Below are 16,413 nucleotides of genomic sequence, written 5' to 3' on the forward strand. Positions count from 1 at the left end.
CTGATACCTGTGCACAATGTGCATCTTGCTGGGTTTGAAACACCAGTGGCTCAGCCTCAAAACTCCCATCAACATGTCACCACGGTAGGACAAACTGACAGACAAGTTTGTCTCCCTGTTGGAAACCTCTCGTACCACCCTTACCTGGGTCCCTGCAGCTGACTGCTCCTCTGTCCAGGTTCCTGGGCCTTTTAATCCCCTTTCTCTCATTCTCCTGCCCTGCTGCTTTGGGCATGTCTGGGTTCCCTCTCCTCACCTGGATCCCTGTGGCTGACTGCTCCTCTGTCCGTGTTCCTGGCTTTTAATACCCTTTCTCTCACTCTCCCATCCTGCTGCTTTGGGTGTGCCTGGGTTATCTTTCCTCACCTGGACCCCTGCGGCTGACTGCTCCTTTGTCCAGGTTCCTGGGCCTTTTAATCCCCTTTCTCCTGCCCTGCTGCTTTGGGCATGCCTGGGTTCTCTCTCCTCACCTGGATCCCTGCAGCTGACTAGCACTGTGTCCTGACTAGCACTGTGGATATAGTTTGTTTCATTCCTCTACTGACCAGGAATCTGAATTTTCATTCTGTTGACAGTGGATACTGAACAAAAACAAGGAATAAATTAGCTAAGAGAGCTTTTATTAGTATTCTTTGCCAATCAAGTGAGTTTACCTGTTTGTTGGCTTTCAACACTGCCCTCAATGTGGCAATCTGTTCTCTTTTGGTGCTCAGCAGGGACTTTAGCTTGAGAATCTCTTCCATTAAGGCTTCCTTGTCTTTATCAATCATAGGGGCCAGCTCCCGTGCTGCTGCTCTTTGACGAGACAGTTGTAAGGACCGGTCCACAGCCTTCTGCAGATGCTTGATTTGGTCCCGGATAATGGCATTAAGGTTGTAGATATTCATTGGCTCTTTGCGGATGTCACTCGTATCTAGTACTGGAGATGATGGTGGGGCAGTAATAACAGGAGAGATTGTGGGTGTTTTAGTAGGACTTGGTTCTTTGTTGGCCTCTGGGTTTTCTTTTGAAACTGGTTCAGAAGCGGTCCTTGTTTCTCCTGGGGATGACACACCTCGCCTGGCTAACCGTGGAGACAAAAGTCCCCGGGGATCATCAGGTCCTTTCAGACTGCCACTGCGGGTGACTCTGCTTTGCCTATAGTAGTCCAGCATAACTCTGTTGGGAGTTTCATTATTACACAGACAAACATGGTGGTAAAGCTGAGCTAGCTCTTCACTAAATGTCACTAACTCATCCTGGGCTGTATTAAGGGTATTGTGATTTTCGTTAGCTATACTGGTCATCCTTTGCAACTCCTTCTCCATATGGACCATCTTCTCACCACTCTCCTTGGTGGTCTTCTCAAGGCTTGTCACCTGCTCGTCATACATTTGAATCTTACTCTCATACTTTGCCTTCTCATCAGTATAGTTCTCTACAGATTTATTATATTTTTCCTTTAAGGCCTTAATTTCAGCTTTCAAATCAATCACCTCAGTTACTGCCACCCTGTACTTGCATTCAAGGATCTCTAAGCCATTGATGTCCACCTCGTAGTCATGAGTCTCCTCTCCTGAGTCCCGGCCCTTTTCCCCATCCAGCTCCTTGAGCTCTTTGCTGCTCTGCAGGCCCCTCATGGCATTGACATGCTCTGTTAGCCGGTGTACACGTTCATGCTGCTCTGTCAGCGCCCCCTTAGTATGTTCCAGCTGTGTCTGTGATTCCTGAAGGTTGGCCAGAAGAATGGCCTTTTCCCGCTCTACCTGCAATGGCAAAAGAAAAGCAATGAATAACTTCGATACCAATGATGAACTAAATCCATTCACCATGAGGAATGTATGCATTTTAAATGACTACAGCAGAGCCAATGTTCCCATTATTTCAAGTTAAACTGAAGTATATTTAATGAACATAGTAATACAATGCTATTTTGGAGGCTCTGGTAAGGCAATCTAAAAATACATAATATTAAAAGAATTAGGGTGCACAGATTACCTATTCACACTCTTATGTACAATAATCATACACACTCATGAAATCTGTTATTCAACAACTTTACTTTTTCTTTTAGCACCTTGGGAAAATTACTTCAAGAGACAAGCACAGTATTTGGCATTAACTTTAGGACATCTGCTCCTTAGCTCAAGTAGGACAAGTGACTGTCTCAATTGATAACAATCACCTTTTCTTCCCAAAGCTCAACCCAAAGTCGGGTTTAAAACCTAAGGCTTTCACTTAATGAATAATGCTGAATACCTTAATCACACTCTTAATAATAAACATTTAATCCCCAAAATAGATGTGTACTTACTTTCATCATTTTTTAATACAAAGGTTATAGATTATAGAGCTTTAACATTAAAAGAGCAATTTATAAATCATTTCAATTCCCTCAGTTCCAATTGAGAATTTTTTAAATTATCAATTAATTTGAATAATATGACATTTTTATTACTGTACAGGTGGCAAATAATATTATGTAAAGGCAAATATCCATGCTTCTACATAAAATATTATCTCATGAAAACAGGTGTATAAGAAATTGTAACCTGAGAAAAACCCAGACCACTAAGCAATAATTTTATGTGAAAAACCGGGTAATTATGTCATTTGGTATTCAATGAATAGCTAAGTCATTTGGACTTTTTTTATGAAAGATATAGAAAATCTGTTTATTTTCCAGTTATGGCATTATATATAATTTCAATAAACACCAGTATTTCAAGTGTTTTCTGGATTTCTTTGAACATTAAGTGAAATTACTCTGAAAATGCTATTTGATTAATACATATGAGCTCAGATTAATCTGTTTCTACTTGCACAAAATAGTCTGTATAAAAAATATTTTACACAGAATGTTTCTATTTATATAAAATAGTCTTTAGGTAAAATAAAAACTGGATCAAAATATACAGAATGTACCTCAAACACATTTTAGAGTCAACAGTACTATGTTGAATGAGGTCATCCCTTTAGAAGTTTTCAATATGTCCTTTACTTGCTAATTCAGACTTAACATAAACATCTTCTAAGCTTAAAAGAAAAAGTCTACCAGATTTCTATATAATAGAATATCCAATAAATATCAAATAGACCATAATCTTTTTCAGGTGTATATGCTCCATAAACTGTATGACTTTATTCAATAAATGTCTAGTAAAATCAGTTGAATAGGGACTGGTATGCACAAACACATACATACACAATTTATGTGGATCTGACAAAATACAAAAATAAATAAATAAGAAGACTACTAAATACAGATAAATTCGCAGCATCTCAGTGTTATATTTTTATTTAGCTATCCAGGCTTGTTGTTTGTTGTTATATGCTGTCAAGTCAGACCCGAATCATAGTGACCCCTCCTTGGGTTTCGGAGGCAGTATCACTATGGAGGTAGATTGCCCCATTTTCCTTCTGAGGAGTGGCTGGTGGGTTTGAACCACCAGCCCTCTGGTTAGCAGTCAAGTGCCTTAGGTACAGAGTGCCTCAAATTGTATTCAGACTTCAGAGAGCAGGTGCTTAAACTATTTAAGATTCATTGTGCCTTGAATTAATAGATGCAAAGTACTTCAAGATTAAAATTACTACACATGTTAAATGTCTCTATTCTAATCTCCATTTGTGAAGAATTTATCTAAAAGAGACTTGCTGCATTAATTATAATCATTCCACAGTACCTAATAATAATTGCCTCATTTGTCTTCCTACAGTCTTTTTAAAAAATGTTTTACTGTGATTTAGGTGAAAGTTTACGAAGAAAATTAATTTTACATTCAACAATTTATACATATTTTATTTTGTAATGTTGGTTGCAGTTCCCTCACTGCAACAGCACTCTTTCTGCTTCCTCTTTGGTTCCCTATTTCCATTTGTCCTTTACTGCCTTCGGAGTTACCCTTTGGTCTCGTATGGTTGATTGTATTGACAGTACATTTCTCCCTGATGTTATTATTCACTTCAGAGGTCTGTCTATTATTTGAATGTTGATCCCTAGTGGTGGGTTCAGTTCCATGTTTGAAGGCTGTCTAAGGGCCACAGTCTCAGGGGTTCTATCAGTCTCTATCAGACAGTATGTCTGCTCTTTTTTACAATTGTGAGTTTTGTTCTTAATTTTTTTTCTCTCCCTTTTTGTACAAGACCTTCTTTTGTGATCCTGATCAGAACAACTGGTAGTGGCAGCTGGGCACCATCTAGTTCTTCTGGTCTCTGGATAGTGGAGGCTCTGGTTTGAGTTGTCCATTACTCCCTTGGACTAATAGTTCCTTTGATTTTCTTCACTCTTGTTTGCTCTGGATCTTCCTGTAATCTTCACCTTCTATCAGGAACTAGGCATTTTATTTTTTACAGTTGAGATAGTTATCCTGCCAGAAAATCTGAATGCAGAATTTCTAAACTCTTTAGTCTAGTGCCAGGTTCAGTGTAAGTATACTGAATATGGTAACTATTATTGTTAATGTTATGTCCTGTAGAAATTATTTTTTATTATACTGAGTTTTCACCTTTTACATAAAAGCATTTACATGTATTGAGAACTGATGGATTCTTTCGTGAGGTAGTATTAACAACCAAAAAAGTTAATCATAGTTTGCATATTCATATTGGGGCTTTTTCAGTAAAAGAAATTATAGTTGTTTTGTAAGCTATGAATTTCCATAAGGTCATTATTCTGGTAATCTGACTCTCAACTTGACACTTGAATCACTGGTATGATTCTTAAAACTGTAAACACAGCATATCAATATGTGAAAATAGAAATCAGGAAGAAATAATTTATTCTTCTCTGCTTGAAGTGAAGCAACTCTTCCACTGCACCCTGTGCCCCAACAAAAGAGATTTCTTTGAAAAATGATCACAGAAACCCCTGGTTGACAAACTCTAGCAGTAAGGAAAAAAAGGCATGTTTTGAAGAGTGTAGTGAAAAGAAAACTCTCTCCTTTCTCTCTCTTTCTATTTCATTCTCTCTCTCTCCCTTTCTCTCTATGTACCTCCGCCAAGTACACATCAGTCAGTTCAACAAAGACTCAAGAAGACAGAAGAGAAGGGACCCTTCCCAACTCATCCTATGAGACCAGTATTACTGATACTAAAACCAAAGACATTACAAGACATGTATATATTCATGACTATAGACACAAAAATACTGAATGAAATACTAGCAAACCAAATGACAGGATGATCAAGTGGTATTTATACTAGGAATACTGGTGTCATATCTGAAAATCAATAAATGTAACACAGTGTAATAACAGAGTACAGGATAAAAACTACATGATCATCTCAATATATAAAGAAAAAAAGTATTTGATAAAATTCAAAACCCCTTCAAGATAAAAATCACTTAATTAACTAGGAATAGGAGGGAACTTCCTAGCCTAATAAAGGTAATCTATGAAAAATCCTATTCCCGTAGTGATACTGCCTTGGAAACCCAAGGAGGGGTTGCTATGAGTCGGGGACGACTCAACGGCACATAACAACAACAACAACAACATGAAAAGCCCACTGCTAACATCATGCTGAGATCCTTGGGTGGTACAGTTTGTGCTCAACTACTAAAAATTGGTAGTTCAAATCTACCCAGAGGCACTACAGAAGAAAGGCCTGGTGATCTGCTTCTCTAAAGATTCCAAATGAAAAAAAAATCAAACTCACTGCCATCAAGCTGATTCTGACTCATACCAACCCCCTTTGGGTTTCTGACACAGTAAATCTTTACAGAAGGAGAATGCTCAGTCTTCCTTCCACGAAGTAGCTGGTGGATTTGAACCCAAGAACACTCTAGGGAGCAATTCTACTCTGTAACACATGGGGTTGCTATGAATTGGAATCAACTCGATGACAATGGATTTGTTTTATTTTGTTTTACAGAGCTTATAAAAGTAATCTTTAACTATAGAATTGTAATAGTTTAACCACTTAAATTGTCAACTTTGTACTAGGAACAACTATTTGTTACCTTAAGTTTTAAAAACTAGAAACTGACCAATCTTATTTTTAATTTTCACTGCATAAATATTTGGTGAGTCTTAGTCAAGCAGAAGGGAGCTCTGGTGGCTTGGTGCCTAAGGCATTTGACTGCTAACCAGAAGGTTGGTGGTTCAAACTCATTAGCCACTCCACAGAAGGAAAATGTGGCAATCTACTTCCATAGAAATTTACTGCCCTGGAAACCCAATGGGGATCACTAAGAGTCAGAATCTACTCAATGGCAGTGGATTTAAAATATTTTTTAGTTAAGCAAAGAAAATATTAAACTTGTCTGACTGTCTCTATGTATTAATTTCACTTACTAGATTTTTCACTTTGAGCAAATGACATGATATTTTTATGCCTTGCTTTCATTATCTGTAAAATGGGAAAATAATCCCATACAGTTGTTACAAGTACCAATAAAGCAAATATATATAAAGTACTGTGAACATCAATGGGACATATAACAAACTGACCACTTACTATCATTGTGTTGTTGTTGTCATGTGTCGTCGAGTCGGACCCGACTCATAGCGACCCCTCCTTGGGTTTCCGAGGCAGTATCACAATGGAAGTAGATTGCCCCATCTTCCTTCCGAGGAGTGGCTGGTGGGTTTGAATCACCAACCTTCTGGTTAGCCATCAAGTGCCTTAGGCACTACGCTACCAGACCCAAATACAACATGAGCAGACCCAAATACAATATGAATCTTTATTTCTTTCATATCCACAAAGACACACACACAAATACTAATTTCAGTTTTACAGAAACAATTTTTTCTCATACCACCTGTGAAATTATATATCCAGTTTGATATTAAAAAAAAAAAAAAAAATCCAAAGACTTTTATCCTGCTTACTCTATGTAGATGTGAAGTTAAACAGAAGATATTTATCAAAGGCAGAAATTTTAGTAAAAGTATAAAGGACTCCTTTATAACTAAATTTAGTTAGTTTTCCCAGATAAGGTCTACTTATTTCATTGTAATAAAAATAATTAAAGTACTTGACTGTCATTGGAAATCGTAAAGTATAAACTATTTGAAATAACTAAGTTTTAAGGGTACCAAAAGCCGAAATAATTTGTCCAATAATGGCATGAGAACATTCTCTTAGTAAATAAAGGATGACACTAATTGAGTAATTCTCTATCAAAGTCTGTTGTCAAGTTTATAAGGATTCTTAAATGAATAAAATATGTTCTCTTACTGTAATTCTTTGTGTGTGTGTGTGTGTGTGTGCATATGCTTCTGTGTTAGGTAAAAACTAGCATGACTGGTTAAATTTAAAATATTATTGTAATTTATTCTATAATCTAGGAAGAAGTATAATTAAAAAAAATATTTACTCCAATTCGCCCTGGGAAAAAAGCATGCCACAATTTAGGTATAGGTCCCTGGGTGGTGAAAATAGTTTGCACTTGAGTACTAACTGAAAAGTTAGCAATCTGAACCCACTCAGTGGGACTGCAGGAAAAAAACCTGAGATATGCTTGCAAAAAGTCAGTCACTGAAAACACAGTGCAGTGCAGTTCGGCTCCAACATACATGGGGTTATCATGAATTAGTGTCAACTCAATGGTAACTAGTTTTTAAAATTTAGATATAGCCTTACCATCACTTGATTTTTTTCTCTTTCTATGGTCTATGTGGGAGCTCTGGTAGCATAGTGGCTAAGGCACTTGGCTGCTAACCAGAAGGCTGTCGGTTCAAACCCACCAGCCACTCCTCAGAAGGAAGATGGGGCAATCTACTTCCGTAGTGATACTGCCTGGGAAACCCAAAGAGGGGTCGCTATGAGTCGGGTCCGACTCAACAGCACATAACAACAACAACAACAACTTGGTCTATGTATTAAATGAAAGTAAAAGTAGTAATTGATGACAGTTTCCAGTACAGTGATAAACCAAAAAACAAACTCACTGCCATCAAGTCAATTCTGACTCACAGTGACCCTCATTGGATTTCTAAGGTTGTAAATCTTTACAGAAGTAGACTGTCTCATCTTCCTCCCACAGAGCAGCTGGTGAGTTTGAACTGCTGACCTTCTGGTTGGTAGCCAAATGCCTTACCCACTATGCTACCAGAGTTCCTCTTAGTACAATAATGACACATCGTTTCATATTTACCATTACAGTTGGTCTTCAAAACCCTCTATAAGGGAGGTATTACAACATATGACTGTGCACGTTGTACACCAAGGCGTGCTATTTAAATTGTAGTAGCTGTAGATTTTTATATTTATTATTACATATTTCCCAGCAGATGGCAGTATCGTATCTGGAGGAAGGAGACTTCCTCACCTCACTGCTCCCCCTCCAATTCCAACAAAGGCATCAGACACTAATTGTGGGGCTAATTTATTACCTTCCTCTTTATGAACAGACATCACAGAAGTGAAGCAACTTATTTAGATTGCTGATACTCAAGATGGAAATACAGATTTTTCTTTTTTTTTTTCCTTAAATCAGGCTAGCTAAATACCCTCAGATGGGAAAAAAACTCATGTGCGTAGAGCCTTCTAACAGAGAAAAGGCCAGTAGGTTATGGCCTGTATGTTGTTTTCAAAAGGTTCCTTAATCACAAGGAAGAGCCCATAAAAGCTGCATATTCCCTGCAGGGCTTCAAACCACTGTGAACCAGTTTAGTCACCACAGATAAAGTGAAATCGGAATAGACCTGGATTTTTAAAATTTGGGTGATGCACAACACTAACTGAAACAGGAAAAATTATGGGTCAAAGCCCTTTTAGGAGCCTGGTGGATGATACTGAATTATTTTCAGGACTGAGGAGAGCAACACACAGTCAAAGTGGTAGAAATGGCTACCACCCTAGAGGCGGGCACCAGTGTTTTTGACTTAGCTGTTCAAGAGATTTGGTTATTATGTAATACAAATGCTGCCCTTGTTTTCTAAGAGGGATATTAGGGTTCTAGCAGGGTTTCAGCAGGTAATTTTTCCCATTCTGGTTAGCGTTCTGGTTTACCCACATTTTAAAAATTCAGGTTTGTTGCAGTGCCGTTTCATTGGCCATGACTGAACTGCGCTGAACTGATCTGAAGCCTGATTCCTGGGTACAAAATGTTGTACTGGTGCCTGTGCCCCTCTACATCTACACAAACCATCAGTATTAACTAAAGGCAGGTGTTGGATTTACAGTAATAGCTTTCTCTTAGATGAAGTCTTTTGGGTCCTGGCCAACTCCTAAGAGACAAGAAAATTATGAAAACACAAACTGTCACATCCAAAGTGTTCAGATGCTATAAGCTGAGATTTGCAAAATCGAGAGCTGCCCCAAAGTAGGGCAATTGCTGCATGTATGACAGCACAATTTCAAAATCCAAAAAGCTGTAAACAAGTCTTATCATAACTCAACTGGCAGCAACATTCAGACAACCCTAAACTCATCAGGCAGCAAAACTGCATGTGACTGATATGAAGCCCTTTATGGTCTTTATTTTCTGCTCTTTGTATGAATATTCACAAGTTTCACCAAAAAATGCTAATATTATTTGATTACTGGGTGCCACACCTGATTCCAATGGGATATTACAATATATATGCTATATGTTACATACTGTATTACTTTCTACATTCAGAAAATGTCTTAATTTCAAGACACATCTGGCCCTATGACATAGAAGAATATTACCTATATAGAACTGAAATTTGCAATCAGGTAAAAGTCTACGTGATATCTGTTTTCTTCCAGTAGTCACACACTCTTGTCTTGATTTAAATTATACATACAGAAAACATATTCTCTTTTAGCAGCCAAAAACACTGGGCAGGTTAAATCTTGATGTAGTATTAAAAATAAACCTATTAACAAATTCATGTCAATGTCTCTCTAGCCTCTTATTTATTTCTGCTAATTTTCCAATCATCATTTCTGTGGAGACAGAAAATTATAAGCCATATTTGCCATAAAGACAAGTGACTGCCAAAGTCTAAGAGCCTCTATTTATGAGCTACACATGAAGAATCTTGAGAGTTAACAGAACAAAGATTAAACCTGAAACTTACTCACCTAACACACTTGTTAAAACAGAGATTCTTGGTTCAGTACATCTAGTGTAGAGCCCAACAATTTATGTTACTAATAAACCCCCAGATGATTTGTGATAGTGGTGATGCCTTCCCTAACATTTCTGTTAGCACTTAAGTTACAGTAGGGAGGCAAGACTTCAAATTAGAAAGCCATTTTGCAATGACTTATGGTTAAATCCTGGGATTCCTCACAAGACATTTGATTTGAAATCACTAAAAATTTAAGGCCTAACTCACATTAGGGTAAGAATCCCTTGTATTCTCTATTTTTAATCATAATGGTGTCCTGGCTTAGCTTGTATACAGGAAGCTCCTGTGTCTTCTAAGGCTTGAAGCATTCCAGTGAAATGTGACTACACCTACTCCTCATTTACTGACTCTCTCTTTATTCAATATTTCACATTTACACAATAGTAAAAAATCTACTATCCAACTATTTTGTGCATGAACCTGGGTTTCCTCCCCACATCAAGCTCCTGGCGTGCAGAGCCCCTGATACCTGTTAGGTTCATAGCTGAAGCAGCAGGCTCTCCAGAAGGCCTCTTGCAGGTTCCATTCCCACTGCACGAACCTGGTGGGTGCAGCTCTTCATGTGAAAGACGCAACTCAGGTGGATTTTGAGAAAGCCTTCTGAAAAGGCCTCCTGAGTAGTTGCAGTGACCCAGAGGGAGGTAGGGAAAGGTTGCTGCTGCTGTTGCCCTCTACACAAGCACCCAGAAGGGATCAAGTTATGCGCACCCAGGAGGGACCAAGTTCTACAGTGGGACGGGTACTCCTGGCAGCTATGTGGGGCCTGGGGGCTGCACCAGAAGCCAGACTGGCACCTCTTCCTCCTCTACTGAGCTCCTCCTCTGAGCAGTTGTTAGTATCCAGGCTCAAGGCCGTGGATTCCAAGCCCTCAGAGACCACTAGCATGTCACTGGTTTCTGTGGGTGCCTCCCCATCCTGCTGAGTGGCAGCAGATGGCTGGCTGTAGGGGATGGGGGAGCACAGACACAGACAGAAACCCCACTGACCATCTTGACCCTTGGCCCTACCAGTTGCCCAAGCCCCAGAGCCACCAACCCTCCCTTCTAGTCCAGCCACTGGGCCCCAGGTGTATTTGAGCTCCAGATCCAGTGCCAGAATCTTGGGGTCCAGAGCACAGCAATGTCAGGGCAAAGCCGTTCTGAGCATCTGACTTTGGGACCTCCTCCACATTCTCTTTCTCATAATTCTGCATAATGACCTGGTCTTTGGAACCTAATCATGTAGATAAGTGAGGAGGGAGTATATTAATCTTGCTGCTATGCATACAGTTGTTTATGATAGAAATGTGCATATTCAGTCATTTAACTTGTATATAAAGCTTTGGATTCTTTTGTTAGCCAAAAAAGCATCAAAAGGCTGTCATTTCTCCGTTCAGATTGGATTGTAATTTAATTTATGTCTCTAAGACATTCATTCCTTACAGCAATGCAAATGAGAGGTTTCTGTTCAATATCTCTTCTGTCATGTCTTTTAAAAATATTATACTTTCAAAGCTGCTAGTTAAAGAAGTGGTATTTTTTAAAAAAATCTGGAACTAAAATAGAAGAATATGGAATCCCTACAACACACTACAAGGCTGGCAGTTCAAACCCACCAGCCACTACTCAGAAGGAAGGTTGAGCAATCTACTTCTGTAGGGATACTGCCTTGGAAACCCAAGGAGAAGTCATGCTGAGTCAGGTCTGACTCCATGGCAAATAACAACAACAACAACACACTACAAGAAATTCACTCTAACAGCCCTGAACAAAGCTCTTACCTGCATAAGTTGCTGCTTCAGCTTCTGTATTTCTGAAATGTTCAGCTCACTGAATAAGTCAGAAACAGGGTGCAATGACTCTCCTTTCCTTAAAGTGGGAGTCCGATAATCTCCATTCAGTTTCACAAGAGGCCCATGGATGTGCCCATTCATTTTGTCATCATTGTTGGGTTCACTCCCATCCTCTGAAAATTTGAGTCCATCAACTGAGATACTGATATGGTTATCATTGAGGGTGATGTACTGGGAAAGCTCCTTCCTCAGGCTGTTCTTCTGCTCCCTTTCATTTTTTAAGGTCTCAAGGGCTTCTTCCAGCTGGTGCTCAGAGATCTCCTTCAACCGGATGGCATCTTCCAACTGGCTATTCAGAAGCACCGTTTCCTCCTCAAATCGTTTAATCTCATGCTTTAAGCCTTCGTATTCAACCTGAATCAGATAGGATAAAGAAGATTCATAAAACTAAAATTTGGGTCTTACAAAGCTGCCATTAAACACTGTAATGGAGCTAATAATAATTTTAAAAACTGGAACACTAGTCTAAAAAATCATTACAAAAACATATGGTATAGTCATTAAGACAACACAGGATGGTTTCTTTGGAAAAAAGAAATACTTACCATAAAAGTAAAAGAATGCTAGAAATCACTTTTTTTAGGCTGCTGGTTCAAACCCACCAGCCACTCCTCGGAAGGAAGAGTGGGCAAAATACTTCCGTGGTGATACCGCCTCAGAAACCCAACAAGGGGTCGCTATGAGTCAAATCAGACTCCACGGCAGTGAGTTTTTTTATATGTGATTTAATGTTATTAGTAAATAAAATCCGATTCTCAGAAGAGTTGAAAAAAGGAATCATCCACTGTTTTAGTATTTCTCTCATGGGGTTCAATAGTCAAAAGAGCTGCTGTTTACCTTATAAATCAGGGCTATTTATGCAATAATTTCTTCAGGATATTCACAATTCAAGAAAAGATTTTTGTCATTACTATTACTTTAATTTTATTATCAATAGCAAATTTTTATATCCAGAGGTAAATTAGTTAAAAGATCCCAGTAAAAACGTAACCTCAAAATATGCTTGAAAGTTAAGATGAGAAAGCAAAAAATATTTTTATGTGCTTAAGGAAAGAGTTTGGAAGTTGCAAATTATCCACTAATAAAATATACATATGGAAGTAGCTAGTCAATGGCCAGTAGGGAATCTCCCTGCTCTGTGAGGTCACGCAGGAACCAAGTTCCTTGTTGTGCTGTCATTTCTACTCTAAGCTACATGATCTAAGGTGGCTGTCATCCTGATCATGTTCTAAGTAGTGGGATGGAGTGAGGGCATACTTCTTCCCTTTAATAACATATCTCAAAGTTCCCCACATCACTTCTCCTCATCTCTAAGTGGTCAGTTCCAGTCATATGACACTTAGTGGCAAGAGGGTAAAGAAATATAGTCTTTACTCTGGGTCAACTTATGCCCAGTTAAAAACAGAGTAATAGTTTGGGACAAGTGAACGAAAGATACTGATAGACAACCAGCACTCTCTGCCATAAGAGACCACTGGACTTTCATCATGCCTGTGACAGAATCACTCAGAAGAATCAAGTCATTGAGACATTCTTGAATTTCACATCAACAGTAATCTATCAACTACATTACTCAAAAGCATGGGTACTTCCGAGGAAAATCAATTGGTCTTTGGGGAAAATGCATAACTGGGCACTTTAACCAGTATGACACAGACAGAGATGCATTTTTTTAAATTCCAATTCATCGTTATCTATAAGAGACATGGCATAGCTTCACAGCCCCTGGCTACCAGGACCCTTCCCTAATTGGTATGTGTTCCTGTGTCTGCTTTCTGTACCCTAATGGGCCTCTAGGAAAATACATGTTCCAGTGTCCTTCCCATCAATTCAGACATCAAATGCTTTCAGAATAGAGATTACAAAATAGCAGCTTCTACATATTTTATATTTGAGACCACAAATAAAAATTGGTATAGTTCATGATATACCACTGCTTTCAAGTCAATTTAGACTCACAGAAACCATAAAAGACAGAGTAGAACTGCCCCAAAGAGTTTCCAAGCTGTAATCTTTCTAGAAGCAGACTCACCACACCACCTTTCTCCCATGGAGCAGCTGGTGAGTTCAAACCTTTCAATTAGCATCTGAATATTTAACCACTGTACCACCAGGACTCCTAAACTAATCTTACATTTTAGTTTCTTACACTAATCTTACATTTTAATTTACTCTCTAAGTTGAAGTATGAATGTAAGAGAATGAAAAAAGTTTATTCAATCTTTCAACAAATATTTATTTAATATCTATTGTGTGCCAGGCTCTGTTCTAGTGCGGTACCTTAGGGAAGAGATATGGAAAATAAACAAACTAATAAATAGACAGTATAAATGGAGCATAGGTGATATTTAAACAATTATTTGTAAATAATCAATCAAAAGGTAAAAGATATATGAAACTTCAGAAGGGAAAAATCTTCTAGTTCTTTGAATTAAGCATTTAATAGTGATAGTAGCTTAGCTGTTTTGAGAAACATCAAACCAGGCTACACGTCTGAAAAGAAAACAGGCTATGAAAAGAAAGCTTCAATCTACAGTAACATTCAGACCAAGTTTTTGACTGAATGCTAGTCAACTTCATCTCTTGAAAACACCATGGCATTTGTACATGAAATATTATACATAAATACTTTATTAATTAGAAAGAAAGTTTATAATAGATGCTATTTTTTTGCAAATAAAGGCCAAGAGTAGGGGGAAAAACTACATTTCCTTAAAATGGGGAGACATGTGGCACTACAGTGTACCCATTTGTGACAGAATGGCCCTAATGATTTCAAAGTTATTCATTAGACACTTAACTGAGAAAGTTATCATACTGCATCCAAAAAAATTAAAGAGATCTGTAAATTTCCTCATTTCTTAAGAACTACAGAGTTAACTATTTGTTTTTCATGTTTCAATTACTGGTGGAAGGGGCTGGTAAACTGTACAGAGTAACCAATTCTACTGGCAGTATAAATTCCCACAGAAATGGTACCTGGGTTGATGAATACCCCTCACAGGATACCTTGGTAGGCTTTCAACACTACCTAATACTGGCTTTAATTAACCTCCCTGGTAAATTATTTACCACATGAATTCATGGACAACTCTACAGGGAGGCTGAAAGGCTGTGCTTGCCCATGCAGAGAGCACTGAAGATTTGTATGAATCAAGAAGTAATGACAACTTTTAAACATTCACATTTCAAGTAAATCTGTTTCAAGTCCTCTACACACTTTACCAAGACCAAAAAGAAAAACAACAACAACGCAAAACCTTAGTTTAACAAGTTTGTGAGAAGCATAAGACTGATTTCCTCTACTCTGAGCTCAATGACCCCAGGCAAATCAAGAACTATGGTGCCCATGGTACGGCTAGCTCTCAGTATACACACAGTGTCAGTGACTCAATGCTTAAAAGGGAAGGTACGAGGTAAAACACATGGGGATATATCCTGTTAATCCTACGGCTAGCTCTCAGTATACACACAGTGTCAGTGACTCAATGCTTAAAAGGGAAGGTACGAGGTAAAACACATGGGGATATATCCTGTTAATCCTTTTTTTTTAATGGTCTAAGACCAGGACTTTGAACTGGTTCAGAAAGGTTCAGTGATTGCCATCATAAATAAGGGTCACCCACATATGCAGTACACTGTAACCAAATCTGTTGCCTGCGGTATTTTGACCTGAGTAGGAAGCAAACAGCTGTGACCCACTCCAACTTGGTAGCTGACTGCACCACACTGAATGTGTGTTGCTCTTCATAGTCTTGCCAATAATGTTACTCTCCAAAAGTCTTGCTACAGTCCTCCCTCCCGAAATTTCAGGAGCTTGAAGCAGGAGACTGAATTATTGGTAGGACTCTGGCCAAACCGATCAAAAAACTTTTACCATCTAGCCTCAATACAATAAAACCTCAAAAAGCAACAAAAAAAATCCAAAACTAATTTTAGAAAGGGTTATAGCTCTCTGCATGGATATCTTCTTTTTCTTATGATTTTGTTCTTATTAATTTATAATTTTATAAATTGTTTCCTCTAAGATTTGAAAACAATTTACCAATTGCATTAAAAAAAAAAAAAGACAAGTAGTTGTAGGGAGACCAAAGAGAACCCTTTACTTCTTTAGCTTGTAGTGGAAAACAAGTTTAAAGGCCCAAGCTTCGTAAGTTGTTAGGTTAAATTTATGCCAATATTCCTAAAATAAATTAACATAGAATTAAAGTATAAAAATGATCATTCTTAACAAAAAAAACTTTATTGTAAACCATAGTACTTATAGTATCAATTTCCTTCTAAATTTTAACAGAAATAAGAGAGTTGAAAAATTTCACCGCAAAACTTTTGCAGGGAAAAGATTGAGGAGTTATAGTATGAATAGCATAGAAGCACTGCTTGGTACATTACCATGCACCTTTAGGAATAGTCCATTTAGGCTAAAAGACTCTCAAAATAGGACTGGGAAAGAGTTGCAACATTTGAGTAAACCCAGCCTTACTCATATGGAAAAGAGAAAGCTTTCGAGACCTTCATTTGCTGATGTGGCACCACTCAAATTGAAGA

The 16,413-nt window shown here is 38.2% G+C and overlaps 1 protein-coding gene across 1 annotated transcript in view; it reads right to left on the reverse strand.

The window, feature by feature from the left end:
* BICD1 (BICD cargo adaptor 1) overlaps positions 1 to 16,413 on the reverse strand; it is a 332,377-nt gene that overhangs the window by 51,538 nt on the left and 264,426 nt on the right. Inside the window, exons 4-5 of the mRNA XM_042781286.1 lie at positions 11,794 to 12,219; positions 654 to 1,745 (exon numbers count right to left, since the gene is read on the reverse strand). Of these exons, the coding sequence (XP_042637220.1) occupies positions 654 to 1,745; positions 11,794 to 12,219 (1,518 nt within the window). The remainder of the gene's footprint in view (positions 1 to 653; positions 1,746 to 11,793; positions 12,220 to 16,413) is intronic.

Source organism: Orycteropus afer, unplaced genomic scaffold, assembly GCF_000298275.1.
Source record: "Orycteropus afer afer isolate SDZICR_OR568_19922 unplaced genomic scaffold, OryAfe1.0 scaffold00100, whole genome shotgun sequence".
Classification (NCBI taxonomy): Eukaryota; Metazoa; Chordata; class Mammalia; order Tubulidentata; family Orycteropodidae; genus Orycteropus; species Orycteropus afer.